Source organism: Zonotrichia leucophrys, chromosome 13 (assembly GCF_028769735.1).
Source record: "Zonotrichia leucophrys gambelii isolate GWCS_2022_RI chromosome 13, RI_Zleu_2.0, whole genome shotgun sequence".
NCBI classification, from domain to species: domain Eukaryota; kingdom Metazoa; phylum Chordata; class Aves; order Passeriformes; family Passerellidae; genus Zonotrichia; species Zonotrichia leucophrys.
In genome coordinates this window covers 14,015,914-14,032,552 of record NC_088183.1, presented here as the reverse complement: position 1 = coordinate 14,032,552, position 16,639 = coordinate 14,015,914, and the positions used below count along the sequence as shown (strand labels likewise).

At 42.0% G+C, this 16,639-nt stretch overlaps 1 protein-coding gene across 3 annotated transcripts in view; it reads left to right on the top strand.

Moving 5' to 3' along the window:
* Positions 1–16,639, top strand: part of SLIT3 (slit guidance ligand 3) — a 482,576-nt gene that overhangs the window by 414,786 nt on the left and 51,151 nt on the right. For all 3 annotated transcript variants that reach the window (XM_064724717.1, XM_064724718.1, XM_064724719.1), the window contains 2 exons: positions 10,053–10,150; positions 16,124–16,263. In XM_064724717.1, coding sequence (XP_064580787.1) covers positions 10,053–10,150; positions 16,124–16,263 — 238 coding nt within the window. The remainder of the gene's footprint in view (positions 1–10,052; positions 10,151–16,123; positions 16,264–16,639) is intronic.

The following is a 16,639-nucleotide window of genomic DNA, read 5'->3' as shown; positions in this document are numbered from 1 at the left end:
ATTAGAGGCTTAGGGAGGGATTACTGCCCCAGTTGCTGGCTCAAGGCAGGAGCACACCCACCACAGGCCCTGTAAAAACCCACTCATGTACTGTGGCAGGCCCTAATGAAGGCTTTTAATAATAAAGCCAGCTCTGAAGAAGGATTTTGATTTTTGTCGGGCCAGCAAGAAAGCAGATGTTGAGCAGCTTCAGGCATCCCCTGTGTTTGAGCAGTGCAGGGATGGGGAGCTGCACCCACAGGTGGGCACTGCCACATCCATCCTCTTGTCAGTGTGGATTATTCCCACAGGTGGGCACTGCCCCATTCATCCTCTTGTCAGTGTGGATTATTCCCCCTCACTGTGGTTTTACTACTGTTTTCCTGCTCTAGTTCTAAATAAGTGACCAGACTTCCAATCTTTCTTTTCCCAGGGTAAAGGAGAAGTTTTTATTGGCATTTAGTCTGAATTTCAGGCTCTTGTTCTTATGTTTGCCTGGTCCTGTTACACTAAATAAAAATCTTTCTTCCTCTGTGGTTTTTCTGCCTTTCAGGTGATTGCTGGTTCCTATAACTCTGCTTAATCAAGTTCTGTTTAACCAGATCTTAATTTTCTGCATCCCACCATTTCTGCATGATTGAAGCAGTTGACGTAGTTGGCCCCAGCTGAAAATCCTTATTGTAAATTTCCTTGTGATTTTCTGTCATCTGTTATCCTTGAGGCTTTCTTGGCTCTGAGTGCACTCCATGAAATGGCTTTTGGGTTTCTTTTGTTGTCCAAGAACATGAGCAGAGATTGTCCTGGGAGGTTGATTGCCTTATTTTCTCCTTTCCTTGGGAGATGATGGAATTGATGAAGTTGCTATAAGCAGGCTAAGATGAAAAGAAGAGTAAAGCCCTTCTTGTTAATAGAAATGATCTAATGCCAGACTCGCTTGGGAATTAGATTGGGATTAGATTAGTGTTTAGGGTAAATGCACAAGCACTGCAGGTAAGGTTGTCCCAAAGCTCTCTGACCCCTGGTCCCTGGGGGTCCATACTTCTGAGAACCTCTGAAATAAATATTGTGCTCTTGCCTCACAGCGGACATGCTTCACTTGTTTAGTAGTCTGCAAAATTCATGTGCATGTTTGATTCTGAAATCACTGAACCTGCCAGTCCAGCCCCCTATCAGATGGATTTCACAAAGGATTGCTGGTGTCTCTGAACTGGGAAACCTTGCAGGGGAAGCTTTGCAGATCTTCCACCAGCAAAACAGATTACACTGACATTTCTGCTGAAATAGTGTGTATTTCAGTGGGAGACCTTTTATCTGTTGCAAACCAAATGCCTGCATCCTTAACAAACAGGGATGTGCCAGCAGAAGGTTCTTCCAAGGGACTGGGACTCTTCCAGCATCCTCAGCTCTATTTATTTCAGAAACCCAGTGAGCTTTTTGGAGAGATTTTTTAATCACATAATCTCTGCCTCATGTTAGGCTTCATTGGGTTTCTGTTTGTAATGTGTGCTCCTCTCCAGGCAGGCTGTTCAGTAGCTTAAGTGTTAGGCATAGTTAATCTAAAATACAACAATTATATTTAATTTCTATTTCTTAAATCATATTGATGGTATTTTTGTTATCTATACAAATGTCCAGTCTTTATAACTTTCTCTACAGAGTTCACATTGAAAAACAGGCACTGACTTTGGATAGCCTGAAAGGGAAAATTTTATTGTCACTGCAAAATGTACTTTAAAATAAATAGGCACTTGAGTATTTTGAAGGTACTTAAAACACTGTTCTCATTCATGAATACTGGTTGAATTAGAGACTACATAGGAATATTCAGTGTTGGATTTACATCAAGCATATTGGGTTGTATTTTATGTATAGAGTCAACCCTCAGCAAAATTAACTATTTATTAGCTAATTTCTGTCTGCATCTCCCAAAATGTTCACACAATGATATGGATCAGTCAGTTGTAACCTTGGAAGCTCTAGAGCACCTGTCCCATCCTATTTGGCACCTCTGGACTCATTTCAGACATGTGCTGTGTGAATTGACTGCTGATGGATTAATGACATACCTCCTGTCATTGATTAAAAGCCTAAAAGACCATTGAAACACAAAGTGCTCATGTAAGGAGAGGTTTGGAAGGGCAATCAGGATTTGCATGGTAATTAATGTAATTACAAAATAAACCTCAAACGTCCACTGAGAATTAAATTCCATACTCATAGGAAAAGAACCAGAGTTTTTAAAAAATAATATGATGAATCCTTGCACTTTGACTTTGACAGGCATATTCTTGATTACTAGCTGGAGAGGTAATGGAAGGTGTGTTATACCCTGGAGGGTCATAAATCTTTCTGATTGAAATAAAATGAGGCTTAAGAGAGCAGAGTTTGCCTAATTTGCTATAAATTGACAATTGTGATTTATTAACAAGGACAAGGAAGTCACTAAGAAGTGCTGCTGCCGTGGCCAATTATTGTTTAATCAGATGCCAGATGAAGCTAGACTGGCATAGGACATAACTATATAGTGGGTTTTAAATATTGTCTATATTTTTACTTCTGATAGTAACACTGAGAAAGTTTGCAGAGGGAGCTAAATCAGCTGAGTGATGGGAGAGGGGCAGCACAAGAACAATATTGTGGTCTCTTGTTTTCATAACCTGTTTTCTGTGCCATTTAACAAATAGTATTTCTCATGTTTATGAGCAGCAGGCAACTCTGTTGCAGTATGGATGTGTCAGTGTAAGTACACCTGTGTAAACAGAGATGCTGAACTGAAAAAATACTTTAGATTGTTTTAGAGAAATTTGGATTTGTATTAAAAAACTTCTATTCCAAACTAGAGATGGATGAAATAAATTGTTTTTTCATGGTAAATTAATTGGCTTCTGAACAACAGTCCTCAGAAGGCACATTTTTATTACCCCATTGGGATGGGAGACTGAAGAGAAAGAATTAATCCATCCCCAGTGTGATTAGGGATTCATCCCCGAGGTGTGGGGTCCCTGTAGCAAGGTCTGTGCTCAGAAGGAGGAGTCACAAGATTTTTGTGAACAACAGATGATCAAAATCTCTCAACTTCCACCTGGCAATCTGAAAGCAGTCTGATCCAAAATTGCTGTGATATTTCTCGTGCCTTGCCAAATAATTTGTATATATGCCTGAGCAGATGGATCTAACACAGGCCCTGCCAGCTCTTCTGCTTGTTTGACCTTGCCAATGAGCATCAGATGCAACTTTTCCAGATTGAGGCTTAGCCACTGTGTCCATGGCCAGAAAGAGCAGAAACAAGGAAAAGAGTTTCACCTGGACGTGCTGCAGAGCTTCCCAGTGCTGTGTGTGGATAGCAGGGTGTCAGCTGTCTGCATGAATCTCAATATCAGATATCTGTCTCTGAATATCAGTTTCACTGGTAAACTAACACTCCTTCCCAATGCTGTGCTGTTTAGCCCTTCCTTTAAAAGAATTTAAGTCAATTTGGAAGTCAGTTCCATTCCTCACACAGTTTACAACATCTCTAATTATTTGCTAGCATTCCCTTCCCCAGGCTGTGTTTGCAGGGATCCATCAAGTCCCTCATGCTGCAGTGAGCACCACATGCCCTGCTTGCTTCCATAGCTGCTGTCAGCCTTGCAGTACATGTAAAACTTCTTTTTATGACCCTATTATAGCAAATACTGGGTTTCCCTGCCTTGAAAGGCTCTGAAATATACAACCATGAATAGAACTTGAGAGAATTTTTCCTACCAAACTTGTAACTTAGCGTGTTGGCTGTGAGGCTGAATTTATGGTATCATGTTTCCTCGGTCAATTATGCAAAATTCTTCTTGTTTCTTCTTTGTATTTATTGCTGCTGAATGTGTTTATTACAGGGAAAACTGCTGAATGCCTCATTCTTTTTTCCCAGCTTAATTTTCTAGTGGAACTGAAGCTTATGTGCTAAAACTTTGTTCATGAGACATCACATTCCCTTCATGCCCTGGAAAATTTCAATTTACCCTCTAATTTTGACTATTTTTGGCAGAGGGATAAAGATTGCAAGTGGTGAAAGAAGTGACTGGTAAAAATGCTATTAGGTCAAAATTAGCATGAGTCTATCCCTTATTGGATGGCTGCATGGCACACCTTCAGGAAAACCTTTGATCAAAGTTCTCACTTTACTAAGCATGAAAGAAGTAGAGCTCAAAAGAAAAAGCTGCATTCAGAAGTTCAAACTGAATTCTCTTTCTGTGCTGAGTGTCTATGTCTTTTGTTGCTTCTGGATTTTTCCCTTCTCCTTACCTCTTGTCCCATCCCATCTCATTTTTTTCATACAAAGCCTCAGGAAATCACTGTTGCACACCTCATTTATCCCTTCTCTCTGCTGTTGGACCTTGCAGGTCTGAATTTAAGGGCAGGTCCCACTGGCACATCCAGGTGTAGCAACACTCAGGTGTGTGCATCACCCTAGATCAGAATAATTCAGAAAATGATAAAATCCTTGCCACACTGTGGGAGCAGAGCACAGCTCAACAAAGTGGCTGCAAGTGTCCATTTATTCTCCATTTCCCAGGATGACGAGGTTGAAATGTTAAAGCTGGCAGATACTTGTAGGCTGGAATAACATTCCTGGGGATGCTCATGGAACACAGTGTTCTTCTCAGTTATCCTCCTGTGCATTTTCCTTCCAGCCTGTCATGAAGTGGAAGATTTACTAAGCCTTTTCCTTTAATGTAATGGTTTCGTATTAACTTCTGACCAGGAAACCCATAAGACAAGTGTTTAAATGTTTGTGAGACTGAGACTTGGATGTGGATGCATTACTCCCACAATTAGGAATGTAAAGGACAGAGTGTGCAACGCAGTGTCTTTGTAGATGTAATTTTGTCTGTTTTCCCTAAAAGCTTTAGCTGTATTTAGACCTTGATAATTAAGTTGTTTATGAAAATTTCCTGGTTCTTAATTTAAAGTCTCTATCAACTATATTTGTCTTCATTTAGTATTTTTGCTAAACACATGAATGCTACCATCTGTTCTCCACATACACCATCTAACTAAAATTTATTATGAGCACATTGTATGTTGTTAACAAGTCGAATAAACTTTGGTATTTCTGTTGTAGAGCTCATTTTTCCAGCGTGCTGTGAAACACTGTAGTCATTGAACAGGGCTGTAATTAGCTGCAAAGAGCTCTCCCTGTTCACAAACCAGTGAGGCTGGACAGATTCCTGCCTGTCTGCAGGTGTCTCCCTGCCTGCCTGGGTCGTGTTTCTCCTGCAATGATGGTTTTGCACACCAGGAGGTTTCCACCTTCTGCCTGTGCTGTGGTGGGGTTTCCACCCCTTATCTGTGCCCTGCTGTTGATAAAACAGGAGAAGGATCACATTGGGATGGACAGAGTTCCAACCTCTGCCATGTTGGTGTCAATGAAACTCTTGGTCTACGCAGACAATGCTGATTCTTGAAAATTAATTGAAAAAAATTACTGCAGTGGTTGAAACAGTGTCAAGGCAAATGAGTGCCTTTTTTACTCTATTATCCCTTGTTCTTGCTGCTGAGGGTTCTTATTAGGTTTTGCTACTTGTTATGGGGTGTTTTATTGATCATGATATAATGTTCCCAGTATTGGATTCTTGTAAAAGCTGGAATTTGGCACAGCACTGCTGAGGAACAGCTTGTAGATACAGCAATGCCCAGTATGGGTAATTTCAAACAAAAAAAAGATTCTTTCTAGGTATGGTGACTAGTTCTGTTCTCATTCACTGAAAAATGGAGCTGGAGCAGCCCAGATTAAGTCTGGACCAGCTGAGGTACTTCAGGTTCAAAAGGACAGCTGGACACTGATATACATCTTGTAATAAGTTGCAGAAATTTCCTGTTTCAATGCCTAAAGCTTTCCACTCCTACAGAAAATTAGAGAAAATATATAAAAGTGTTTTGGATCTGATGCCTTCCTATCAGACTAGACAAAAATTTATTGTATCCTAAAAAGGCTCTAGAAGTAAAATATTGCACATAGAGGGACCTTCATCCTCTTTCTGTGAATTGCTGAGACAGTCCTATCTTCTTGCCTGTCCTTGAAACAAGTCTGCACCTCTATTTCTGCTTCAGACCTCATTAAAAGGCTCTTTAGTCTTGAAGCAAATAGACAATATTCTCCTTTGTAACAATAGTTATTTCCAGGCAATGTAACTCAAGGAGTATTTCCCAACTTGCAGATAAATTAATTTTAGTGATGCTTGACAGCAATTCCATTTTTCCAGTAAGAAGTCTTACAGTAAATTGAGACTGGAGAATTGCGTTATTCATTTGAAAGATGTTTCTAGAATGTCTTTAGGCTCTTCTGGGTAGTGACAGCCTCATACAGAAATGAAATGGCCTTGCTTTGTGTAGATTTATTAGTACCACTATTTTCTGCAGTTTCTCTCCTCTCAGAGTTCCTTGTTTTCCAAAGTCTTCCTTGTTAGAGAAGTTGTGCTTCTTTTGTGGGCTTGCTGTTGATAAAGACGGCTCTGAGAAGATGACCCTCAGAGAAGGATTAAATGTTGTTTACCCATTTATTACAATGAGTAAACTGAGTCAGAGAGACTCTAATTTTCTTAAAGCCACATAGCAACTCATTGTTGCAATTGTCTGGTTCAGCAGCACATTCTGATGGGTTTCCATGCTGCCTGAGGCCCAAAAAGCCAATAATTCAGCCATGTTCAGTACAGAAATGAGAGCAGAATTTGTCATGCAAAACTTCATGTGCCAGTGCAAGAGACTGAAGGGGCCTTGCTCTCATTTTAACATTTATCTTTATTAAATTTTTACAAGAACATTCAAATTAATCTGAGTAATTATAGTGGAAGTGATGGGCCTGTTTTACATGGTGTTCAGCTGTGACAAAACCTTCAGGAAAACAGATGCTTTGCTGCTTGCTCTGCTTGGCTGCCAGGGGTTTAATATTTTAATGATACAGGGGTGAAGAGTTTGCATGAAATAGAAGTAGCTGATGTTAATGAAGTACCTATATAACAATCAATTCTCCAGGGACACAGGAAAAGTATAAAAGTGAAGCTTCCAGCTTCACTACAAGAAGGTGGTGAACTGTCACCATAATATTTTCTGAAAAATCCCTTCCCCAGGATTTCTTCTCCTGGGAAGCTGAGAAGCCTCAGAAAAGAATGAAATCATTAATTATGTGATTGCTTGGAATGAGGTCTGGAAATCGTTTACCAAGAGGTGCATCCTTGATTGGTTCCATGTAAATTGTTTTTAATTAATGACCAATCACCATCAGCTGTGTCACACTCTGAGGAGTCAGGAGCTTTCAGTATCGTTCTTGTTTAGCTTTCTGAAGTATCCTTTCTCTTCCTTTAGTATAGTTTTAGTATAATTTCTTGGAATGGAATGGAATGGAATGGAATGGAATGGAATGGAATGGAATGGAGTAGAATGGAGTAGAATAGAATAATAAATCAGCCTTCTGAGAACTTGGAGTCAGATTCTCATTGCTCACCTCGTCCTGGGGATCTCACAACACCCCAGTGAGCAGCCAGGACTCAGGGCACAGATGGAGGAGGGATGGCAGTGCTGGAGCAGGGTGGATCAGTGTCACCGTTCCACGGTCGCATCCGCAAAGCGCCGCGGGCCGCATGGTGCCAAAATAAAACCTGCAGGAGCTTCCCTCAGCTCCATCCCAATCCTTGCCTGAGACATTTGGGATCTCAGATGGAGGAGGACAGGCTGCTTGGCACACAGGGTACGGATGGAGCAGAGAGTTTCTGTGCCAGGCCTTGGGCGAGCACCGTGCATGCTGCTGGCACTGCTGTGTGGGGATGGACTCACTGCCAGCCACGGTGCCCAGGCCTCTCTGGTGGCCTTTGGGACATGAACTCACTGCCAGGCATGGTGGCCAGGGCTCTCTGGTGGCCTTTGGAAGTGTTTCTCTCTTGATACAGCCATGGAAAAGAAGTCTGTCCCTCCTGTATTTGCAGGAATTTTAAAATGCAAAGCTGCGTCTCCTCACTCTGGGGAATACTGGAGACAGAGCCTCAGGAAATACAGCTTTGTTAACAAAGCTCCTCTGTGGTGTTGGATGAAATTATAATATAAAATGCATAATATATGTATGTATCTACATATTGCTGGAGGCCAACAGTATGAGGCTCAATAAGGTCAAGCGCTGGGGCCTGTCCTTGGGGCACAACAGGCCCTGCAGCTCCAGGCTGGGAGCAGAGGGGCTGGAAGGCTGCCAGGCAGGAGAGAACCAGGAGGAGCTGGTCTCCAGAGACTGAACATGACCCCGTGTGCCCAGGTGGGTAGGTGGCTTGTACCAGAAACAGACTGGTGGTGGCCACATCTCGAGTGCTGTGTCCAGCTCTGGCCACCATCACTGCTAGACATTGAGGGGCTGGAGTGTGTCCAGAGAAGGGAACGGAGCTGGGGAAGGGTCTGGACAGTCCCCAGGAGTGGCTGAGGGAGCTCAGCCTGGAGAAAAGGAGGCTCATGGGGGACCTTCTCCCTCTCCACAAGTCCCTGACAGGAGGGTGCAGCCAGGTAGGGGTCAGGCTCTGCTCCCTGGCAGCTGGCAATGGGACAGGAGGAAATGGCCTCAAGCTGCACCAGGGAAGGTTCAGGTGGGATTATCAGGAAAATCTTCCTCACTGAAATAGTTGCTAGGCATTGGAATGAGCTGCCTAGGCAGGGGATGGAGTGATGATCTCTGGAGGTGCTCCAGAAACAGCTGGATGTGGCACTCGGTGCTCTGGTCTGGTTGTCACACTGGGGATCAGAAAAAGGTTGGGTTTGATCCTGTAGGTCCTTTCCAGCCCAGTGATTCTGTGATGATCAGTGTGCCTCACTTCTTCACAATGGCTTTTCACTTCTTCACATGATGGCCACATGTCCTGCCTGCTGCCAAGCACTGAACCTTTCTGTGGCATTTGTAGGACTGACCCATAGGACATGTGAGGAGGAGCCAAGCACCAGGAGTGGACAGACCAGATCAATTGAACCCTTTACTAACGTTCACACTCATAAGCTGATTTGAGTTTTTTATGCCTTGGTTAGGCTTAAAAATGCACCAATTTCAAGATAAGCACTCTAGAGACAAATTAAGACAAAAAACCAGCTACCTGGACTGAATTATTGTATCTCCCAAGATATTTTTTTCCTCTTGACTAAAGTAATTACCAACTTTCCATCAGATGAGCTGGCAGATGAGCTGGCATATATTCATACAATGCTAGCAGGAACTTCAGCAGGAAGAGCAGAGTGATCTCTTGAACTTCTTGTGATTGCTCAGATCCTTTGAGTATTGAGGCTTTTGGGTGGCTTTACTCCACCCTACTGTGTCAGCAACTGAAAAGCAAAACCAAGCTCTTCAATGCATTTTCCAGTTTTACAAATAGCTTGTACTCATCAGCAGAATATAATGAGCAGAGAAATATGTTTATGCCTTGAAGGGTCAGTAAAAAGTCAGTAGCAGTGGAGGTGGCTCAAGCTGGTGAGGTTCAGTCAGAACTGAGATGTATTCTAGGAAAATCTTATAAAATGGAACTGAGTCAGTGATGAACTCTTGGTGTGCTGTGTGCAGAAATTCAAGCTCAGCTCTGAGCACACCAAGGGCCTCTCCCCTGTGGTTCTGGCTCTGGTAACGAGCCTGTGCTGCTGTGTGCAGGGTTTAACTGAGAGCCTGGTGAGTGCAGTGGGTGAGTGCTGACTCCACGTGGGCTTGTGCTCACTGTGTGTGGCCTTGTGCTTACCTCTGGTCCTGAGTCATTCTCTTCATTGTAACTAACATTAAAGTGTGTTGGAGTGATGGTTTTAAGCTGTTTCCTTAAAACACTCCAGTGAAAGAGTTCATTACAGTCTTGAACCTGAAGTGATACTGAGGTACCCACCAGTCCCATTGGATAAAGCAGCTGCCCTGCCAAATTCTCACTGAAGTAATGAATAAATCTGATCATCAATAAAGAACATAAGGGGTTGTTGGGTCTGAAGACCACAGACCTCTTGTAAGTGGTGCCGCAAGTAGAGTGAAGGAACAAGAGACACTGATTCAGATAACTTGAGTCTTACTAACATTGTTTCTTTTGAATTTTCCCAAATAGGGTCGAGACTGCAGTGTGCCCATTAATTCCTGCATTCAGAATCCATGTCAGAATGGAGGGACCTGCCACCTCACAGAGGCAAATAAAGATGGATTCAGGTAGTAGCACAAAGTTCATTTAAAATGAGATGATAAAATTTAATGTGTTTCTGCTTTGCATTAATGAACTGTAATGGCTGCTTTATAGAAACTGCTGCATGTGGCATTTCCATTTGGTTTCCTTGGTGTGACATATCATTTCCTGTGAAACAGGCCTCCTGATTTCCTCATAATGCAATATACATTTAAGAGCTTTTGAGCAGTCTCTATGTTCTGCATTGTGTTATCTGTATCCTAATTTTCCTTGGGGCATTTCAGGCTCACATCTAAGCTGTTTTTGTATTTGTAAAGTGAGCATCTGTTGCTTGACAGCCAGATCCAAAATGTTTTCATACTGAAGAATCTTGCAGACAAAAAGGCTTTAAAGAAACAATTAAAAAGCACAGGGAGATTGTCACATCTTAAGCATTGTGCTGCAAGAGAATAACCTCTGCAGCTGGATATTGTGGATTTCAGTTTGCCCATATTACAAAGATGTAGCATAGGTGGGGATGCTCTGAGAGAAGTCCAGAAATTTTAATAAGATAGCTGGGAGATCTGCACTGCTGCAGGCACTACTTCACAGCTAAGAAAATACAAGTTTGAGGCTTTGGTCACTCGTCATTCAAGTTGATAAAAAGTTTCTTTTTCAAAAAGAGCTGCTAGAATTTTCATAGATTTGCTCCTCCATTTTTGTGCTGTTTCTTGCAAAAGAAGAAGCAGTAAACAGAACAAGTGCCCCAATGCTTCTCTCTGTGCCCACCCTCAATAGTTCCCTGATTCCAGAAGCAGAAGCAGCATATGGCAGGACAGAGGACTGCCATGACTGCTTCTGGTCACTCATGTACACAGCTTTTTCCAGCTTGTGCCAATGTAAAACTGCACCACATTAGAATATCTGGAGTTTGTCACTCAGTACCCATTTTTCAAAAATATAGCTGATACTAAAAATGCAGTAGTAAAGCATTTTATAATATCCATAATACTAGAATGAGAGCCTTCCACGTGTATTTTGGATTGGGTTTTTCTTTAGCATTTATGTTTTGTTCTGTGGTAGCAGATAAAGAGTTTTGAATGGCCTGAATTGAGAGCTACTTCTGCATTTCTCTCATGCATTGAATGAATTTTACAATTTCAGAGGCTTTGCCTCAGTTCCAAATGAGCATTGTTTTTGAGATCCTTTATAAAACTGCAGGGGTGGTTTTGTTGCTGAACAACATTCGAGGCTTTATAGGGAAGGATTCTGCTTTTTATAGTTATTTATATAGTTTCAGTTGGTCTAATAAAAGACACATAAAACCATATCTCATCAAAACCCTGCTGCATGAAATTGAATGTTCAGCATATGCACTGCTCCATTTTCTCCTTGTTTTTAATTCAGTCAGTCCATAACCTCTGTGGTTCTGCAGGACTGTGGAGCTTTAGCATGACTTTGGGAAATGTGGTGTGGAGATGGAACAGTCAGTGCCAAGGAACCCCACCCCAAGTGGGGTTTTTTGGTGGGAAATCTCTCCAGTGGATGGCAGCAGTTAGAGTTATGTAAATTGTGTTCACCAGGATGGGAAAACGCTGCCCTGCGTTATGTGCTGTGAGGAAGCGGATGTCAGAAACATTTTCATGAGAGGCCTCCTTGGATTTTTTTTGTTGTGTGGCCTGTAAAAGAAATTATATCTTCTGTATATTCTCTTCCCTAGGGAAATATATTCATACACAAGCCCCGCTGCCAAACTTGTCAAATCTTTACTCTTGTAAAAAGGAAACTTAAGCCAAAGTTCTCTCCCTGTGAAATGCCAAGCTGTTTAACTCTCAAGTTTCTGTGGCCTTAGACAAGAAAATTACCATTTGAAATAATGCTAAGGTGGTGATGTTCCCCCCAAAGACAGGAAGCTCCTAGTTATGACTGAGATTCCAGCCCAAGGCCCCCGCTGTGCCTGGTGCCCACAAGGGCTGTCAGCAGCAGGGGCTGAGGCACTCAGGTTTGTGGAATGGCAGATGCTAGTGGGACAGCAAGGGCAAAGGTTCAGCTGCAGTTACCTCCTCCTCTTTTACCCTTGCACTTTTTCAATCCTGAGTCATTTTCATATTCTCCTCCTTCAAGTAGGGGTGACCTCTGTGTGGGGGGATAGATAAGTGACACGGTGTGGCTCAGAGGAGTGGAAATGTGAAGTTCTTCTGTGGTATTTTCTGGGGTCCCCCTTGTTGGAAGGAAAGATGAATCTGACTCCATGTTCTTAGAAGGCTTCTATTCTACTTCTATTCTATTCTATTCTATTCTATTCTATTCTATTCTATTCTATTCTATTCTATTCTAATGCTATACTAAAACTATACTAAATAATAGAGAATGGATACTTACAGAAGGCTAAAAGAGAACAATGAAAAACTCCTGACTCCTTCCAGATTCCCAACACAGCCTGACCGTGATTGGAAGTTAAAACAATTCCCATGAAACCAATCAAACAGCCACCTGTTGGATAAACAATCTCCAAACCCCATTTCAAAGCAGCAAAACACAGGAGAAGCAAATCAGATAATTATTGTTTTCCTTTTTCTCTGAGGCTTCTCAGCTTCCCAGGAGGAGAATCCTGGGCAAGGGGATTTTTCAGAAAATATGATGGTGACATTCTTCCTCCCTTTGAATTGCTGATTCTAATCTAATCTGTGCCTGATGTGACAAAAGGTTGCCCAAAAAGTCACTTATTAAGGCTGATGAGAGAGATGGCCAGTGAGACATGTCCTGGTGGTTCAGCACATGTGGAAGGGAGGCTTTGGCAGGAGCAGAGCTGTCACAGGCAGCAGCTGATCCCTGCTAACCTGCGGTGCTGGGACATAAAGGCTCTGGGTTATTTTAACTTTTCTCCATATAAAAACCTCCTCCGGTTCCCAGATCGCTTTTTTTAGCATTTTCCACAAACTGTAAGTGCCCTCATAAATGTAAAATCCTGGAACTGATTAACTGCCTAGTGTTAATTCTGCCTAGTTCAAGGAAAAACATTGCACTTCCAGACTTTCAGGCTACTCCATTGGGATCTAGACATAAAAGGCATCTTTCCCATGTAATATTCCTGAAAGAATTTACTATATCTATTTAAAAGCATTTTTGAAACTTGACACACTGTATGGATATCTATTTTAAACAAACAGATGCTAAATTTTTTCATTAGAATTTATTTTAAAAATCTAGTACAGTAAACTTTAAAAATTGCCAGCTTGATAAAAACCTCTCAAAATGCCTTGGGTCCAGAAGTTTACCCCAAAATGTTGCGATTTTTGTTCTCTTGAAACCTCACTTGGATAATGGGATGTTATGTAATTCTTTATAGGAAAACACAACGCCAATCCCTGTACAGGAGGAATAGGGAATTTGGACTTTTATTAAAACACAGTTGTTTCCTGCTTGGCTCCATTGTTTCCAACATCCACACGAAATGCTGTCTCACACTTCTTCACTACTGAGTCACTGCAAAGTTCTCATCATTGTCTCTGGAATTCATTTTCTCCCTCGGTCAGCTGGAACCCAAGTTTGATGACCTTCCAGTCACTCAGCAGACTTCATTTTTCTTCTAAGCTTTTTCTGGGATAGTACATACAAACAGTCCCAAGCTGCAATTCTTTCAACATGTGGTTCAATCCAGGTCCCAAGCTGTATGTTTTATCTTTTCATTTCAGGCCTCATATCTGGGACATTTGAATGCAAATCAAAATAAAGAACTGTACGTAAGCAATAATGTAAAGACTCCCTATACTACATAAGGACCAGTAGCCAAATGCCATCAATTATTCTGACATTTCCCTGAGTATGGAATGTGTCCTAATACTGAGCAATTTATGTTAACAATCCCAAATGAATTGTTACTAATGGTATCTCCACTGTGAACCATTACTGTGATAGTGTTTAATAATGTCATTTTTAATTGCACACACCCAAGCTGTCCCAATCCTTTTGTGGAAGGAAAATGGCATTATGTTCACATAAAAAAACACCAGCACAAAGCCACTCTTGTTGCTTTTCTTTAAATGGAGACAAAAAATTCTGTTCCCAAACTGAGACTTTGTCTTCCAAGTTGCAGCCTGGAGCAGATTTGTATGAGCGAGTTATAAACCCCTGAAAATGGGGTTTTGTAATCAAAAATCAAGACATGATGAATGTATCACTGTATTTAATTAGATATCTTTAACCCCCTCCCTGACACTTGCATTGCCACAGAAGATGGTGTGCCAGCTCTTTTTTCTGCCTCCTGTGATCCTCTGGCTCTGGGTCAGCAAGAGGACATGTTTTATTAGCAATATTGAGCTTGAGACAGGAAAAGAAAATATTCCTTATTGATTTATTGTGCCCTAAATTTGATTTATTGGAGCAGCTTGGTTTTGGTTATTCATGGTGAAGGTTTTCTAACCCTCATAACCTGTGGATGGTCCCTGCAGAATGAAGATGACTCTAAATATGACCAGTGTCCCTCTTCTGGACCCATCTGGGTGATCTTCCTGTTGTGGTGGCTCAAGACACATTTCCTTCCCATTTTTTCTCCTCTTTATGACTCCTTTCTGAGATTGCACATTATGAGGAATCTGATCCAGCCTGGGACTCCTGAGGTGGATGCAGGGCTTTGAGCCATCCCTCCCTTGGGACTCTCTGCACTCTGCTTGGGATGTGGCGCACAGCAGGAAGGGAAGGGAAAATCCTGCAGTTCTTCATGGATTCTGAAGAGCTCCTTTTTCCCCAGGGCTTTCCCCATCTCCTGCATAAAGCAGGAGAACCACCTCAGGTCCTCTTTGTCTGTCAGAGCTGGGAACAGCACCCTGCAGCTATGTCTGCCTTGGAAATCCTCCTGGATTCCAAAAGCAGTGCATGGCAATTAGTGTGACTGCTGCAGTGCTTTCTGGTTTTCATCCTCATCAATCAGGAGTGCTTTTTATTTGCTCAGTTTCTTTTCTGCCACCAGAGCCTGCATAAGAAAGGAAATGAACAGCAGAGGGAATGTGTAGTTTGGACTGGGACTGCAAACAGCCCTTTCTGTGACTACTGAACAGCAATGCTGGCACTTCAAAACTGACATTTCAAATATCACTGCTGGCTTCTCAGAAGCCCCTGATATTACTGGAGCACTTAACTCCTGGTTTTAGACTCTCTTTTAGGAAACTCTGTCCTCCACCTCTTCAGCACTTACAGATAGTTTAAAATATAAAGGTTCTGTTTGTAACTGTAGCTTCTAGATGTAGAGAGGAAATGGAGATGGAAAAAAAAAAATCAAGCCATTCTTCAGCCATTTAGTTTTCTATCTTTCCCCTAGGGACCATACATCACACTCCTGTGAGATAAAATGTCTAGTGCAATTATTCTTCACTAGTGTCCACATCCTCACAGGGCCATTACTGGCTGTGCCATGCTCTGTGTTTTAGCTGAATTATCTGGGCATCATCAGCTCTTCTCCAAATAGATGTGGAGGGAGCTGAAATCTTACAGCACTTATAAAAGCAATCATTCCCAAACATTTCTTGTTTGGACAAGTGACAAAGCAGTAATGAGAAGAAAATGCTCATGTCTGTAAACTCAACTCAAGCTGCTGCTCTTTGAAGAGGCTGAGGTATCTGGGAGCTGCCAAGCTGTCCTGGGACTGTGCAGCCCTCAGCAGGCAGATGTCCACATTCTCACAAAAACATCAACAAGGATTTGAATATTGTGATGAATGTTTGCTCTCCTGCCCTGGAGTTGGTTACTTCAGCTGAGGGCCAGAGTTCCCAATAAAGCACCAAAGGGAGCATGGCAGCTCCTGAGAGGATGAGTTTTGTCTCCTGTTACAATTACATGACCCCAGGAGCCATCAGACTGCATCTTTCACCAAACACTTGGGGTTAAATTGCTCTGTGCCTCACAGCAGCAGTGAATTTGGCTCCAAGTGACTTTTAAATGTTTTAATTTCAGTTTTATACCTCAAACCTCCTGTCCCTTTAGATCCATGCTAACATTATTTTTTTGTTTTTCTTCCTCCAAAGCTGCTCTTGTCCTCTTGGGTATGAGGGGGAGAGGTGTGAGATAAACCCAGATGACTGTGAAGATAATGACTGTGAGAATAACTCTACGTGTGTGGATGGGATCAACAACTATGTGTGTCTCTGCCCTCCCAATTACACAGGTAAGAAGGGGCCACAACACAGAACAGGAATCCATGAGGAGTGCCTGAAGAGAAGAGTCCAATCTAAATAATGTTTATTTAGTGCTTGAGCATATAATTAATTGAAAATCTAGTCCCCTTCTAAACAATCTGAATCTTTTCCTGGAAAAATGTTAAGTTTACTAATATTGCAACATATGTGCTCACAAACAAACATAGTCACTTTTCTGAGTCAAAATACTGATGCCTCATTGTAAAATACGTTGAAAAATAGTATTTAAGGGATCAGAGAAGTGTCTACTTCAGTGTGCACATTCTCAGTACTGAGCCTGTCATACACCTGTCCTGAACCTTGGAAAACCTTGGCTTAGGGGGGGTTGGCTTTCACCTGATGTCT